The 17,677-nt window shown below is 35.4% G+C and overlaps 1 protein-coding gene across 2 annotated transcripts; it reads left to right on the top strand.

Annotated features, from left to right (window-relative positions):
- Positions 1–13,464: 13,464 nt before the first annotated feature.
- Positions 13,465–16,226, top strand: LOC125491959 (uncharacterized). Of its 2 annotated transcripts, XM_057396334.1 has the most exons (4): positions 13,465–13,640; positions 14,688–14,929; positions 15,377–15,433; positions 15,934–16,224. In XM_057396334.1, the coding sequence occupies exons 2-4, from the start codon at positions 14,714–14,716 to the stop codon at positions 16,066–16,068; spliced, it is 408 nt and encodes a 135-aa protein (XP_057252317.1). In that variant the 5' UTR covers positions 13,465–13,640; positions 14,688–14,713; the 3' UTR covers positions 16,069–16,224. The 2 variants fall into 2 exon arrangements, with proteins under 2 accessions (XP_057252317.1, XP_057252316.1); XM_057396333.1 differs by lacking the exon at positions 13,465–13,640 and having other exon boundaries at positions 14,611–14,929; positions 15,934–16,226.
- Positions 16,227–17,677: the final 1,451 nt, after the last annotated feature.

Below are 17,677 nucleotides of genomic sequence, written 5' to 3'. Positions count from 1 at the left end.
CAATGAACATCTTTTTAATTAACAATGTACAACAAAGATTCCACAATGTACACGGAATATAATATTAATGTACAAGGACTTACATCTTAGGATTATTTGGAATTTCTCCAGTTTCAGGTATTGGGGGCCTGGCAGTGTACAAGAAAGTTACAACAGTGAACATATACGCTTATACAAATGTACAATGAACATTAAAAAACAAATAGTGTATAATAAAGGTTCAGTAATGTACAACATGACAGAGGTATATATAAATGTAACACAATGAACATCTATGTAATTAACAATGTACAACGAAGATTCCACAATGTACACTGAATATAATATTAATGTACAAGGACTTACATCTTAGGATTATTTGGAATTTCTTCAGTTTCAGGTATTGGGGGCCTGGCAGTGTACAAGAAAGTTACAACAGTGAACATATACGCTTATACAAATGTACAATGAACATTAAAAAACAAATAGTGTACAATAAAGGTTCATTAATGTACAACATGACAGAGGTATATATAAATGTAACACAATGAACATCTATGTAATTAACAATGTACAACGAAGATTCCACAATGTACACTGTATATAATATTAATGTACAAGGACTTACATCTCAGGATTATTTGGAATTTCTTCAGTAGTATTGGGGGCCTGGCAGTGTACAAGAAAGTTATAACAGTGAACATATACGCTTATACAAATGTACAGTGAACATTAAAAACACAAATAGTGTACAATAAAGGTTCAGTAATGTACAACGTGACAAAGGCACTGTACAATAAAGGCAATGTACATTAGCAGTGTAGTGCAACTTACATCTCAGTATTTGTTTGAATAGGTTCATGCTCATTACTAGGGGGGCTGGCATTGTACAACAAATGTAACATAATGAACATTTATGTAATTAATATTGTACAAAGAAGCAGGCCCGTCTATTAGCAAGTGCAAAGTGAGCTATCGCACAGGGCCTCACGAAACTGGGGGCCCAAAAAAATAAATCCATATACTTTAACTACACCAAAATTTATATTGATTCATACTTGGTTTAGTGCTTTTTGTCAAGTCTAATAAATCACATTATTGCTGAGGTCTCAAGTTCGATTGTGATGAGAGATATTTACTTGGTTTAGTGGTGTTTCTCAATTTCTCATTTTTTCCATCAACTTGACAGACATGCAATTAATTTATCTTGGGAGTTGTAGAAGACAACATAAGCAACTGATTATTCACCTCTCTTGCTTTCTTATTACTAAAGATTTAAAGTTCAAAAACGAAAATCCTTGGTGGAATTTTTCTCATCATTTATTTCTAGCGATTGATTGTAAGGCATACTCTATTTTTTTTTAAGAGTTATGCTATATGCAGCCCTTAGGGTTGCATATATGACATAAATACACTACTTAAAATGGAAATAAGTTGTGAATTTATGAATTTTTTTTACATCAACCGATGTAATAAATGATCAATTAATGCAACTTATTTCCATTTTTAGCTTCTTATATACAGCCCTTAGGGCTGCATATAGCTTTTCCCTTTTTTTAATAAGCTCAATAGTGTTCTGTTATATTTTTTCTGCATGAATTATTTTGATCTTTACTTCTTTGCTTTTTTCTTACTTGCGAAAAAGGGCCCACTTTTATATTTACTGCACGGGGCCTCACTTTTCATTGAGACGGCCTTGCAAAGAAGATTTGACAATGAACACTTAAGCTATTACATATGTACAATGAACATAAAATAAACAAATAATGTACAATAAAGGTTGAGTAATGTACACTTTAGAATAAACAAATAATGTACAATGGTTGGAATGGCCTCAACAATGAACATTTTTGAAATTAGCTTAACAAAGTACAATGAACATGTATGGCTTTCAATGTACACACAATACTACACAAACAAACTAGGCTAACAAAGTACAATGAACATGTATGACTTTAAATGATCATAAGTATAATGTACAAGCACTTACATCTCAGTATTGGTTGGAATGGCCTCATTCTCAAGAACATGCGTTCTGGCAATGGGATAAAAATTATGTAATTAAGAAATGTACAATAAACATTCATTAATGAACAAAAATACAGTAAGTAGTGTACAATCAAAATATACTTACTTATCAGTTGTTCTGGTGGTGCTTGAATCAGTAGGAGTATGTTCTTTCTCAGTCGAAGGAGGGCTGTAATTTTAAGAGCAAACAGTAAATAGGGAGCAAGAATTTTGTGTTAGGCAGTGTGAAACTTGGTAAATAGAGTGTACATTTATGTAATTAAAATTTTACAAAGAATGAACATTTATGCTAATACCAATGCAAAAGAACATTTTATGAAAAACATTTATCAGAGTGAACACATTTATGACAAACATAATACCAAGAAGTATAATGTACAACAAAGTTACCACAGAGAACACCAAAACTATTACAAATGTACAATGAACGTTCAATAAGCAAATAGTGTACAGTAAGGTTTCAGTAATGTACAACATGATAAAGGCATTGTACAAAGGTTAAACAATGAACATTTATGAAACTAGCTTAACAAACTACAATGAACATGTATGACTTTCAATGTACACTAAATGATACACAAACAAACTAGTTTAACAAAGTACAATGAACATGTATGGATTGCAATGAACACAAGTATAATTTCAATGTACAACAACTTACATCTCAATATTGGTTGGAATTGCCTCATTTTCAGTAGGAATCTGTTCTTTTTCAGTCGAAGGAGGGCTGTAATTTTAGGAGCAAACAGTAAACAGTGAGCAATAATTTTGTTTTGGCAGTGTGAAATTTGGTAAATGCACTGTACATTTTATCCCTAGTAGTGTACAACAAAAATTCCACAATTAACATTTACCAATGTACAACGTGCCAATGATCAGTGTACAATTTACATTTTTGTCAATGAACAATGAGGCAATGGTCAGTGTACAATCTAAGGCAATGATTGGTAACATACAATCAACAAGTAGAATATCAATGTACAAGCGCTTACATGTCAGTACTAGGTGGAGTTGTTTCTGTTTTAGTAGTAGGTTGCCTGCCATTGTACATCAAACTTTCAACAATGATAGATTTTGCAACTAACAATCTACATTCATCTTTAAATCATCTTAAAATACAATGATATGGGGCCAATTTATGCACTTACTTGTCAGCAGAGGTGGAACCTATGGCAGGAATCTGTTCCTTTTCAGTGGAAACAGGGATGTAATTTATAGACAATTTAGTGGGCAACATTAAAGAGTGGACATCAAAGTTTATACAATGTACATGAACCGCAGAGCATGAGATCATATTTATAAAGTACAAACAAGTGAATAAAAATGTACATTGCATTTCACACAACGTACAATAGTTGAGGAAATAGTGTACTTACTTCTCAGCTGTGGTGGAATCAGAAGCATTGGTAGGATTTGTTTGCTTCTCAGTAGAACCTGCTGTGGTGGACCTATCAATGTGGGCAAAACATTCCAACATGAACAGTAATGCCAACACAAATGTACAAGCTAGGACTAAAGAAAAAAATGTACTTACTCTTCAGCAAGTACAGGTGTGGGTCCTGTTTGCTGTTCAGTAGATTCTGTTGTGGTGGGACCTATTGGAGGGCTGTCATTGTACATTGGCATTTAGTTATTGAACAACAAAACAGTCAATAATGTACAAAAAAGCAAGATAGTTCAATTTTTCAATAGAGTACTGGTTCTAATAATGTACAACTAGCCAATAAGAGTAATAACAGGTGTGGGTTCTGTTTGCTTATCAGTATAAAAGAATGTACATTGGACATCACACAGTGTACAACATTGTGATGAATTAGTGTACTTACTTCTTTGTTGCAGATGTGGGTCCTCTTTGCTGTTCAGTTGCTGTGGTGGGATCTATTGGAGGGCTGTCATTGTACATTGGCCATTTAGTTATTGAACAACAATACAGTCAAGACTGTACAAACACATAGTTCATAGTTTTGCGATAAAAGGTTGATGTATAATAACTAAGCAAGTGTCCCATTGTACTTTCAAGTTAAATGTACAAGAAATATATTGTCTTCCAATGTACAATCAGTTTGGCATAATGTACATTAAATAAGGACATATCCCATAGTTCATAGTTTTGCGATAAAAGGCTGATTTTTCGATAAGTTTTGCAATGTACAATCAATTTGGCATAATGTACAATAACTAAGCAAGTGTCCGATTGTACTTTCAAGTGAAATGTATAAGAAATATATTGTCTTCCAATGTACAATCAATTTGGCATAATGTACATTAAATAAGGACATGTCCCATTGTACATAACGGCTTGAATAAAGAACAACCAAGTTTCAGTAATGTACAAGTAGGTATAATTCAGTGTACAATGATTTGATTAACATATTTCATAGAAATTGGTACCAGTTTATATCAAAATGGATCATGCAACCTATCAAATTACCAATATCAAAATCCACCATGGAAGAAGAACGAACATGCGAAGTACAATTCGCATCACATAATGAACATTATTATTACAATCGATAGTGATAAATACTCAATTTCAGTTGTTGTGTTTTTTTCATCCGCCCAAAAATTGTAAAAGTAAGCAACAAAATTGTTCAATTACAGACATGCGAAGTACAATTCGCATCACACAATGAACAACCAAAATTGCACAAATTTTTTTTAATGTACAATGCGCATTACACAATGAACAACCAAAATTGCAAAATTTTTATCAATGAACAACCAAAATTACAGACATGCGAAGTACCAGAAAACAATTTTTTTTCAATGTATAACAATCCACAGTGATCAATACTCAATTTCTTCACCAAAATTTAAATATGAAAATTGCAAAATTAAAGAAACGAAATTGTAGAAACTTACATAATATCTTCACCCATAGTTAGTTGTGGAGATGGAGGAATGATTCTGAGAGGTGTTGGGCAAGGAAGTTTTTTCGCCTGCCTTGGTTGCCGTGGTTTTCTTGTCTGCAGTGGTTGTCGTCGTTGTTTTGGATTTTTTTTCTCGCTACTGTCCATAAACGCTAGAGCACAATGTTGTGGAATGGTGCAATCGAATTTTTTTGGTGGTAATTGGAGATTTCTGGTGTGAATTGCAAGAAGTATTCGGGTTTTTTTGGTGAGAATTGCGGTGGTGGTGAGAGAAAATGTAGAGAGAGAAATTGGTAGAGTGAGAAAAATGGTAGAGAGAGAAAGTGATGAATGAAATATGGAGGTTGAGTGTGAAAATTAGGAATATGATGAACAGTATATGGGGCGACGTGATTTGCAGTTGACATCAAATCAGTTATTAATTGGTGAACAGTAACAGTCAAATCAGTTTCTTTTTTAAACTTTCCCATGTACATTTCTGAACTGATACCATGTACATTATTCTTCAGGCCTTTATGAAAAGCCTGCGTTTTATTCTATTTATTGTGCGTTTTGGACAAGGTGTAGGATGCTCATCCTACACCTTGGTGTATAGTCTACTAATTGAACTAAAACAAGAGAAAATACCAAGGCTTGGTCTCCTTCACTGCTCACACACATTCACGTAAGGGGAGGAGAAGAGGAACGGGAATGGCTGAACCGACGAAGGAAGGTCGACGACGGTAGCAGTTCACGGCGGTGAAGGACAACAGGGGCGGCGAGCAGGTAGGATGTGGTGTTGTGGTGTCGGTCGCGAAGTTCGAGGAGGGAGATTGGGCGAGAGGAAAGCGCGAGAGAGGAGAGGGGACTGGGGCGGTTGGTCGGCGGTGGCTACGAACACTTGACGGAGGCAGGAGAGAAGGTGGGGCAGCAGTGGTGGTGGTCGCTTGGTGGTTGGACAGAAGAACAGAGAAATTAAAGATTGAAGTTTTGTTTTCAAATTCTTCCCATTGATTGTATTTTTTTCTGTATTTTGTTTGCGATTTGTGATTGAAAAACTCATCCATACCTCCCTATTTATAGAGAAACTTCCATCTCAGTAGATGAATTTCATAATTTTAAAATTCTCAAACCATTTGAGTCCATGAAATTCAATAAATCAAGTGGCTAAATTCAGGGGTTTTGAGAAAAATTCGATGGGTATAGTTTAGATGTGAGAGAAAAAGTATAACAAGAAAATGTTTGCTGGTTTTGTAATACAAGGGAAAATGAAGAAAAACCATGGCTTTGCCATGGGTGAGTTGGTACGTAGAGAAGAAAGGAGGAAGAGAGAGAGAAGAGGTTTCCCCAGTTTTAATTATTATCAAATTCCATTTCATTTTCCTTTTTTTCCTATCTGATTTAGGTAAAATTCTCGGTAATCGAGTTACAATTATTTTGGGTTTAACACTTGAACATTACTATATTTACCTAAAATTGAATACCTAAGATGTTGACAAAGTTGATAAGGGAGAAAATGTTTAGGGTCTAATATTTTATAAACATAACTTAGAAATCTAAATATAATTAATATAAACCTGGTGATTGTTATTTACTAAAATAGGATCACTTTTAGTTTTTCAATCAAGATTAGTTTTTAATTAAATAAAATTTAAAACTTGGGATATTACATATTGCACTTGTGTTATCACTGGAAAATAGGAACACAGTTGTACTTAATGCCAAAGCCACGTACCCGTTGTTTGATTCACAATACCTGGGAACAACAAGCAGCTGCTGCTACATACTCAGCTTCAGCTGTTGAGAGAAAAACAGTGTTTTGTTTCTTTGAACTCCAAGAAACTAAGCTTGTTCCTAGGAACTGAGCAATTCCAGAAGTGCTTTTGATTTACCAAGTCCCCAGTATAGTCAGCATCAGAGTAGCTAACTAGATCAAAGATGTCACTTCGATGATAGAACAAACAAAGATCATCACTTCCTTTCAAATACCTAAGAATTCTTTTGACTACTGTCAAATAAGATATCTTTGAATTTGGCTGGAATCCAGAACATAATCCAACACTAAACGAAATGTCAGGTCTACTAGCAATTAGATAAAGTAAAGATCTAATCATACCTCGGTATTTTTTCCGATCTACAACTTTACCACTTTGATCCTCATACAGCCTTGTTCTTGTTCCTATAGGAGTGTGGTTGGTCTTTACTTGTTCAAGTCCATACTTCTTCAATAGTTCCTTCACATATTTTTGTTGATGGATCATTGTTCCTCTTTCAGTTTGCTTGATTTGAATCCAAGAAAGAAGTTCAATTCTACCATCATGCCCATCTCAAATTCATTACTCATTAGATCAACAAACTCCTTGCATAGAGATTCATTAGTAGCACCAAAGATTATATCATCAACATAAATTTGTACTACTAGAATGTATGTTCCTTTAGATCGAAGGAACAGGGTCCTATCAACTTTACGTCTTATAAACTCATGTGAAAGTAAGAATTTTGAATGTCTTTCATACCAAGATCTAGGAGCTTGTTTCATCCCATAAAGAGTGTTATCTAGCTTATAGACTTGGTTTGGAAGATCAGAATTTTCAAATCCGAGAGGTTGTTCCACATAAACGTCTTCCATTAAATATCAATTTAAGAAAGCACATTTGACATCCATTTGGTATAACCTAAAGCCCATAAATGCAGCAAATGCAATCAAAATTCTAATAGCTTCTATTCTAGTAACAGGAGCAAAGGTTTCATCGAAATCAATACCTTCTTATGGATTATACCCTTTAGTTATAAGTCTGGCTTTGTTCCTTATGATTATTCCATGTTCATCTAATTTGTTCCTGAAGACCCATTTCAGCCTAATTACCTTTTGGTTCTTAGGCTTGGCCTCAAGATGCCAGACCTTATTCCTCTAGAACTCATTCAGTTCCTCTTGCATGGCATTTATCCAGTCTGACTCTAGTAGGGCTTCATTATGATCTCGAGGTTCTGTCATGGAATAAATCTTGGAATTCACATAAGTTTTTGAGATGGGATCTTGTCTGAGTTTCCTTCTCAATATCACTTATGATCAACTCCAATGGATGGGAGTCTTGGTTCTTCTAAGGTTTTGGCTCAAATCTCCTTGTTCCTGTTCCTTCTACTTGAGGTTTTTCTGTTGATTCATTCTCTGGATGCAATTCTTCTTCATGTGTTCCTTCATTGGGAGTTCCTTCATTTACCTGTTCCCCCTGAGGATTAGGATCAGGAACTGTCATCTCTTCTTTAGGAATATGCTTTTTATTAGTACCTGCAGGAGTTAGTTCCTCATCATAGTTTATTGACTCTTCAGATCGAGTCAATCCAATTTCAAAGGCATTTTTATAACCCGGTTCCTGTAGAGAGTTAGTTTCATCAAAGATAATATGGACACTCTCCTCAACACACAATGTTCTTTTGTTATACACTCTATGAGCTTTACTGTTTGTAGCACATCCAATGAAAACAGCCTCATCACTTCTAGCATCAAATTTTCCTAAATTATCTTTACCATTGTTGTGTACAAAGCATCTACATCCAAAGACTCGAAAGTAAGAGATGTTGGGTTTTCTTCCTTTGAGAAGCTCATAGGGGGTTTTCAAGGTGATGGGTCTCGCCATGACCCTATTGATGATATAGCAAGCTTTGTTGACTGCCTCTGCCCAAAAATTATTTGGAACATTGTTGGCTATGAGCATTGTCTAGCCATGTCCTCTAGAGTCCGATTTTTCCTCTCAAACTTGGAGTTTTCAAACTCCTTACCGTGGTCAGATCTCAAATGCTTCAATTTAAAACCACTTATCCTTTGAGTTCTCATAGCAAAAGTTATAAATTCATCAATGTTTAATCTTTGCTATCAAGAAAAATAACCCAAGTGTATCTTGAAAAATCATCAACTATGACTTAGACATATCTCTTACGTGATCTGCTTTGAACACGTACAGGGCCACATAAGTCCATATGAATCAGCTCAAGTGGACTTTGTGTACTTACCATCTTCTTTGATTTGAACGAGGATCTCACTTGCTTTCCTTTTGCACAAGGATCACAAACACCACGGTTAGTGAACTTAATAGTTGGTAAACCAATCACTAAGTCCTTCCCATTTAGTTTGTTTAGTAGGGACAAGCTCGCATGACCGCAATGCTTGTGCCATAGTAGGGGATTTCAATCACGCTTAGACAAGTGAGATTGTTCCTAGGAACAAGGTTGAGATCAACCAATAAGTATTGCCTTTCCTTATTTCTTCAAGTATCTTGGTTCCTGTACTTTTATTACTTACAACACAAGACTCGTTAGTAAACTTCACTATATTTCCTTTATCACAAAACTGAGAAATACTAAGTAAACTATGCTTTAAGCCCCCGACCAAAAATATGTTACCGATGGAGTGTGACAAAGACTTACCAACCATAACAACAGGTACAATATTACCAGTTAGGTTGTCTTCGAAGGTCACTGTTCCTCCATGGTATGCTGAAAGTGAGAGAAACTTGGATTGATTGCCAGTCATATGCTTGGAACACCCGCTATCAAGGAACCATAGGTTGTTCCCCCTCACTTCAGCCTGTTCCCACAAAACTAGTCAATGGTAGGAACCTTGTCTTGCTTGGGTTCCTTTTGTGGACTTAAATCGTTCTTCTCTTTCCATACCTATTTCACTAGGTATGTAGTTCTCTCTATACGTTCCTCCCTGGAGGAACAGTCAAAAACAAAATGTCCACTGTTCCTACAGTAGGAATATACCTTGTTACTAGGCAAATCAACATATTTTTTCTTTTTGTTTTTCTTCTTGTGATTAAAGCCTATTCCATACCTTCCTTAGTTTTGATACTTCTTTATCCAACTTACAGGATCAGGCAATTTGTTCCTAGAGAAACCCAGTTCCCTCTTTAGTACCTGATTTTCACTTAAAGGTTTTTCATGTTCGAATTTTAAATTTTCAAAATATGTCCTGGTACTAATTAAAGGAAGTGATCCTTCAGGAAATAAGAGTCTTAATTCTGCAAGTTCCATGTTTAAAATGTAGTTCTCATTTTTAACCTTTTCGAAAGCTTCTTGACTATTTCGATTTTTGTCAAAAAGGTCAAAAAATATTTTTCCAGTTTTAGTTTTCAAAGTATAAAGCCAATTTGAATGTTCCGTAGTGACTTCTCAAGTTGATCCTTTTTAACACACATGCCTTAAAATCATCTAAGCATTCAAACAGTAATTTAACAAGTTGGATTTTGTTAAGTTCATTTAGCTCTTCTTCTATATTGTTAGAACATACATGAGTGTAGATGGCTCTCTTCATCATCAGTCTTAGCCATAAGACATAAGTGAGCAATTTCTTCTTCAGTCTGTTCATGTTCCTCCTCAAAGTTAGATTCACCCCATGCTACAACCATGACTCTCTTCATTTCTGTTTTTGAAAAAGTTTTGGTTGATCCTTGCTCCTCTCTTTGAGTTTGCCTTTTCCCTTCTCAGTGTCCCATTGAGGACACTCTTCATAAAGTGATTTGGACTTCCACATTTATGACAGCTTAGGTTGGTAGGCTTCCTTGTGACTTTCCCTTTATAGTTCTTATTGAAGAACTTCTTGAATTTTCGCACTATCATGACAGCTTCTTCATCGTCCGTCTCTAACTCTTCTTGATCATCTATTTTGAGAGCCATAGTATTTTCTCTTACCGTTTCTGCTTCATGAGTTCCTAGATGCAATTCATGAGTCGTCAAGGATCTTGCCAATTGCTCTACATTGAATGTAGTGAAATCCTTGGTTTCTAGCAATGCTGTTACTTTAGCCATCCACTTCTCATCCTGGGGAATACTCCTTAGAGCCTTTCGAACTTGTTCCTCTGGAGTAATGATTTTTCCCAGAGACTCAAGTTCATTTATAATGTTCGAAAAACGAGTTAACATGTCTTGAACAAGCTCCTTTTGTCTCATTTGAAACAATTCATATTTGTGCATGAGCATAGCGATCTTTGATTTTATCACCTCACTGGTTCCTTCATTCGTAATTTGAAGTAGTTCCCACATCTGCTTTGCAGTCTTACACCCCATGATTATGTTGTGTTCATGAGGACCAAGGCCACAGTGGAGTAGCTTTTTAGCCAAGTTGTTCATCTCCATTTTGTCGGAGTCTTTTTTATCAAATTCTTCTAGGGGTTTTGGGATCAGCTCCTCTTTGTCATTCTTCTTGGTAACTTCAAAGTCACCAATCTCAATCACTTTCCATACTTGATAGTTCTCTTCCCTAATGAAGATTTCCATACGGTTCTTCCAGTATGGATAATGCTTGCCATTGAACATGGGTGGACGTTGGGTTGAGTAACATTCGTCCAGCTTTTCTCCTGTAGTGTTCTTATATATCAGGTACTAGCTCCTCAGTGTTACCTGATTTCGAAGGAACCGGACTCTGATACCAATTGTTAGTCTAGTATAAACACTAGATCAACTACAAGAGGGGGGGTGAATTGTAGTTGTGGAGATTTTCGAACTTTTTGCGGATAATAAAACTTGAAAGCTAATAAAGAGAATAGATAATAAGGGAGAACACAAGAAGATCCTTTTAACAAGGTTCTCTTCCATAATTCATTAGGAAGAAACCTTGCCCTTTTATTTATAACAGCTATTACAGCTTATTATAAATCAATCCTCACTCAGTTCCGCTAGGAACCAGTTCCCAATCGCCTTGTTCCCCCTGAACAAGTGACTTTCCTCACTTGACTTTACTCAAAGACTTCTCTTTCTCTTTCTCTTTCTATTTCTCACTCTGATTACAAAGATTTTGTTCTCTATATCTCACTCACCCAACACTCGAAAGTATTACAAGGATAATTGCTTTGATGAGTATTAAAACCGAAATAAACTTTCTAATAAATAAGACAATAAATCTGGAAAGTTGTTCGTTTATTCTGGTTTTGGTTGAACTATATATAGAGGGTTGTTTCATCTCCTATTTTTGCTCCACTACATAGACATGGACATGGATGTTCGAAGTGGCCTATGATCTATCTATTGATATAGCCAATTTATCTATTATCTTCTCCCGCTAACTCCACGTACAATCAGCCATCACTCCATGTTTAGCGTGAATTTAGTTGTTGAGGGTTATTTGCTTGGGTGGTTATTTACCTCTCCTAGATTCTAGGAGCTGACTGCCAGTCAGTTTCCAATCTCCCTAGAATCTAAGAACATCAGTTGTAATTCGTTGCCTTCTCGCTAGCGTGGTTTGTTACTGATCAGTTCAACCTATATATACCAATAACAAACCCGTATTCCATCTAATATCATGGTACCTTACTTCACTAGTGGAAAAATGCTCTTTTGCTACATTAAAAATGCTTTGGTTTTCATAAAAACGGAGCATTTGAAATTACAAAATTGAGAAATAAAAGAAAAAAAGAACGCCAAATTTAGCATTTTAGTCAAATGCTCCGTTCAAACGGAGCATTTGAGTCATTTAACCAGTTCAAGTTATACTCTCTCCACTTATTATCTCCTCGTTGCTTTTATAAAAAAAACCCTCAACGCCTCATTTTTTCACCTCCTCAAATCCCTAATTCCTCACCTCCCTTCTCTCCAACGCCTCCCTCACATTCACTATCCTCAATTCGACTCTCAATCATACCTCTCTCGCAACTTCCTTCGCGAACTGAAAACCCTAGAAATCCGATAATCAGCGACGACAAAGGTGATGATAACGACGTTGATGATGAAGAAGATAATTATTGAAGGTCGTGGAAAGAAGTTGCTCTTATTGTGTATAAGGTTCTTGGGTCGTTTCTGCCTGGTGATCGGATTTTTTAGCCATATGAGTCCACTTATGCAATTGTCAAGGTTTTTCGTTATTTTTTCTTTGTTATTTCGCTGATTACTTCACTTTTCTTGTTGATTTTGCTGTTCTTGTTGTTGTTTGGTTTGGCTTTTGTTGTTGGTTCTGATATTAAGGGACGAAAATCAAAGGTTGATACTAATTGAGATTTCCATTCTTTACGCAACTGAATTAATGGTTTGTGTTTCTATTTCCTATTTCAATTTTCAGTTTCTAGGGTTTCATTTCGTATATACCATTTTCTCTCTAAGTTTGTGGTTTCCTGTTATTTGAAATTGTGATTTTCTTGCTATCATGTTTTTTGATTTGAAAGCATTGCTGAATTGTTTATAGTTCAGAATCATAGAATTTGCTCTGCTTTTTTATTCTGTTATTTTTTTTTTTTGAAAATTCATAATTGATAGAGCTCCGTAGTTCTTTTTTTAATCACTTAAGTGTGGTGAAGCTAAAATGATATGCCATGTTTTCTTGAATAGGTAATTAAAATGTTAATAATTAATGCAGCTTTTGCAGAATTTGGTGAGGAACCTTAACAGTACCTTGAAATTTGAATCTCCTCCCTCCCTTTTTTATAGTTCTTGATCTTGTCTTGTTATTAGAGGTTAAGTTGACTATTTATGAAAGCTCTGCTCTCCCTTCCCCATCTTACTTATGTGCAATTTTCATATGGTTTCATTTTCATGTATTTAATTTTCAGATTTTCTGCAAATTTAAATTTTGTTGAAGTTTAGCATTGTTTAATGTTGGTTTTTAAATATGAATTCCTTGTTGTTGTCTTCTGCAAGGTTCTGCTGTCTCGGGTCGTTGCCTCCAGTGGTGTTGCCCTCACTTTGCTGCTGCTTAGCATTGTTGCTGTATAGTGGCTCTTGGCGGTGCCTTTTGCTTTTGTTCATTCACATTCTCTCTCTTATTAAAAGGATGACACAAAATCAAGTTTCATTGTGGTATATCTTTTTTTTTCTTTTTGGAACCCATTTAGATTTGAGTCTGATTTCGCTTATGATGTCCATTTATAAGAAAATTGCTTTGGAGAATCACTACGTTATGATTTTCAATTCCAAGTTTGATTATTTTGAATTACAAAGTATTTTAAGAATATCTAAAGGGAATATTATTTTGTAAGAGTTAGTTTTAGTTGGGATGCGATTAGTCTAGTAAGAGAACATGTTTTTTCGTAGGATTAATCTAGTTTTGGATTTGAGATTATATTAGTCTAGGGAGTCATACTAGTGCATGGTGTTATGAAATTCATGATTTCTTGTATCATGATTTACTCTATAGTTTGCTACCCCTCTTATCTTGTCTTATGAAAACTCGATAGTTTGGTGTCTGCTTCATATTCTTATTTGTTCGCTGAGATCATCATTGAGAAAGGAAGATGAAGCCTTAGATGAACTCTAGAAACTCTTTTGTGATAAAATTGTTGTTGCTAACTTTTTATTGCACTTTTTACTTCTCTTATTTATGGTCACAAATCATAGAACTAACACCCTTAATTTTTGTCTATTCAAACCCACAAATCTTCTCCTGTTCGTTAATACGTACAAATAGTAACAACCATTTCGTGAAGGATAAATTTTGCTTTTCCCCACTTTTTGTTAATATGGAACACTCCCGCATTATATTTGTTGTCTCTTCCTTTAGATAAAATAATCATTTCTTGCTGGCTCCATTCATTTTGACTTACCTATTTGATACTTCTGATTTCTTTCCCTTGCTATTTTGGGGCTACTTTGCATGGTGAGATTGACAAAATTTTGTTGCTTTTCGTTTTGCAGTCATAATCTACCCTCGGTACGAGTTTCCCAGGCTAAACTAGCCTGACTACCCAGTTGCCCTAAATGTTTGTAGATGTCCTGTGCTGACTTCATTATTTAGAGTTCATTTTGCAGTCATCTATATTCTGAATCCTCTATATTCTACTCCTACCAGCTGTTTCTATTCATGTATACATATGCTTATTCAATATCGTGATGCATGTAATGTTGTAGGCCATGCAAAACAATCATCTCAGCTAATGATGTACTTCAGACAAATGTTAGTGAGTAGCAGAAGTCAAGCGCGTCTATCATATTCATTGTTCTGTTTTCAAGTAGTTTACTTCCCTTTAACCCTGAAATTTGGACTAAGAACACCACGACTTGCCAACTTATATGGTGTGTTTGGAACACTCATGATACGCAGACTTAAGAAGGATGTTCTTTCTGAGCTTCCTGTAAAACGCAGGCAGCAGGTAATTCGCTGCACCACATTGTTGTTCATGCTTTCTAGTGTTCATCTCTTTCTATGTTTTAATATCTTTACTCTTCATAACCATTTTTAAAATTAGTTCTCCAAAAAAAAAAGTTCTTTTTTAAGCGAAAGATATGCTCTTACTTTCCCTTGGCTTGATATTAGCCAAAGTTTAATGTGGATGACCTTATTTTATGGGAGAGATCGTAATGTGTTAACTCTATGGTTTCTGATTGCTGGATGATTTTAGAAATTGTAAGTGTCAGGATGTCTGGAGTTATTTGAGAAATTTCCGGAGTAGTTTTACATGTCAACAACTCAATATGTTCCTACTTATGATGCAATTATGTCAGCTTATATACTTCTATATTTTATTCGATTTTTAGCGTAATAAATAGTCTCCATTCAACTGATAAATTACCTGAGGACTTTACTTGCTGATTATTAGGTCTTTCTGGATTTGGCTGAAAAGGACTTGAGACAAATCAAGGCATTGTTTCTTGAGGTAATGCATTCTTCAGTGGTGAGTCTATTGTTGATGCAGATATATGTTATAGAAGCCGCTGAAACTTCAATAATGTCATGTGTTAAACTAGATGCTCTAGGATTTTTCTTCAGTAAAACCTCCATTCTCCCCCCTTCTTTTTTTATGACAGTTTGACTTGCGTCCCTCGCTGGCAATCTCTTTCGGGCCTCATAGAGCAAGTTTACTGCCCTATGGCCCCTTAGAGCCTCGTACCTACCCTCACAAGCACTCATATCAGGGACCCAGTAAGTGGAGGTGTGTTTCTAACCATCAGGCTACGGCTCGTGGCTTTCCATTTTCCTCTTCTTGCTAGCTCATCATTGATCCCTACTTTTCATCATTTGTGATTATGTGAACTTTTTTGTTGCTACTTTTTACTTCAGCAACCAAGAACTGTATCAGGTATACCTTTCAAAAAAAAAATCTTATCATATATAGTATATTCTGATTTCTGCATATATTTTCATGTTCCTATGTAGCTGGGAGTGCTCAAGGACAGGATAAAACTTAGCAAGGCCAAGGATGAACACGAGTCTCTCAAACTTTCTGAAAAGAGTTTAATTAATAAGGTACATTTCTGTTGTATTTCTGCTAGTATGCGTACAACATGGTAACATTGTTTGTAGCCCGCAAAGTATAAATCTATAGGTGTTTTTGTTCCTGTCATGCCTTTCTATTCTGCAGATCTACACTGATTCCGCAGAGGCGAAGATTCCAGTAGTTTTGGAGTACTTGGGAACGGTAATTGAGGTGAGTTTATTTTTGCGTGATGAGAATAAACGGTCATTAAGGTGTGTGTGTGTGTGTGCATGTGTGCGCGCACGTGTTATAACTGATTTTTCTTTTTGATACTACGGGTTATTGTAGATGTAGAAGGGGCATGAATACACGTAAAAAACATGGATTAAAAGGCGTAACACTATTTATTATTCTGTAGTACTAATGTATTATAAGAAAAATGAGGGGACTTTTTTTACAAGAAGCTAGCAACTTTGTATAAATGATCTCAGCTTTCTTGGGATTAGAGCCAGAAATCTCTGTCATAACACATACCAATATTGACACGACACAAACACGAACGCGACTTGACTCAATTTGATGGAATTGTCATGTTACCTCCATTTCATATAGTTATTTATATTTTTCTTGAACTACCTGAATTCAACTATGAGACCAAACACGAACATGACCCCTTTACCCAAATAGAGAACGGTAGCATATCTTAGTGAAATAAGATACGTGCTTTCATAATTTTGGTATTGTTTATTGCTTTATTTTCGAACGTTATCTTAGGATTGTTGATTTAATTGTCAATTTATAATGTTTAACAGGTTGGTCCTTATTGGAAATGAAAGTCGTTTGCAAAGTATTGGTGATAGGATAGCCACTGGACAACATTTGAGGATGTTTGATACACTTTACAGTTGCTTATATATTGCTTTGTGCTGCGTTTCTTGCACTAGGGCTTTGGATATGGTTTCAGGAGACAAAGGACCGGTGAGGATAGGAGTAGGATGAATAAGTCTATGTTTATGGTATTTACTATACACTTTTAAGTTTTAACTAATTATTGGTCTATAAGATGTAGATTCTCACATTAATTGCTACCCGGCTAAAGAAATTGATGTGATTGTTGGCATCAGTATTGGTTTGGCTATTTTTGTAAATTTTATGAGTCTGACATATATTGTATGTCATCTTCTCTGTGTAATTGGATGCTTCGTGGGTTTGCACAATTGCTCATAGAAGTTTACTAGAAGCCTTAGAGGGAGGCATGGATAGTATCTCTGAAAGCAATAGAGAATGGCAATACGTATGCTGCTGGCTGGTAGTAGCTAGCTGAATTTTTTTTTATTATTCAAAAGTTACAAATGCTCCGGTTGTTTATGAAAACCGTAGCATTTGTAGCATCAAATGCTTCGGTTTTACATAATAACCGGAGCATTTGTTGATTTTTACCCATATAAAAAAGCTCAAATGCTCTGGTTTTACTCACAACCAGAGCATTTAAGAAACTAAATGCTTCAGTTTACAACCGGAGCATTTGTAAAATGCTCAAATGCTCGTATGACGTCTGCTACGCGTCAAATACGGAGCATTTGTGGGCTTTTTAACCGGATCATTTGATAATTTTTCCACTAGTTCTTTAAAATAATATCTCATGTAATTAGGTTAGTTCAAAACAATTAACAACATGTTATACTCAAGTATATGTAATAATTA

The sequence above is a fragment of the Beta vulgaris genome, chromosome 7 (genome assembly GCF_026745355.1).
Source record: "Beta vulgaris subsp. vulgaris cultivar EL10 chromosome 7, EL10.2, whole genome shotgun sequence".
Lineage (NCBI taxonomy): Eukaryota > Viridiplantae > Streptophyta > Magnoliopsida > Caryophyllales > Amaranthaceae > Beta > Beta vulgaris.
This window is presented reverse-complemented; position numbering and strand designations above follow the sequence as displayed.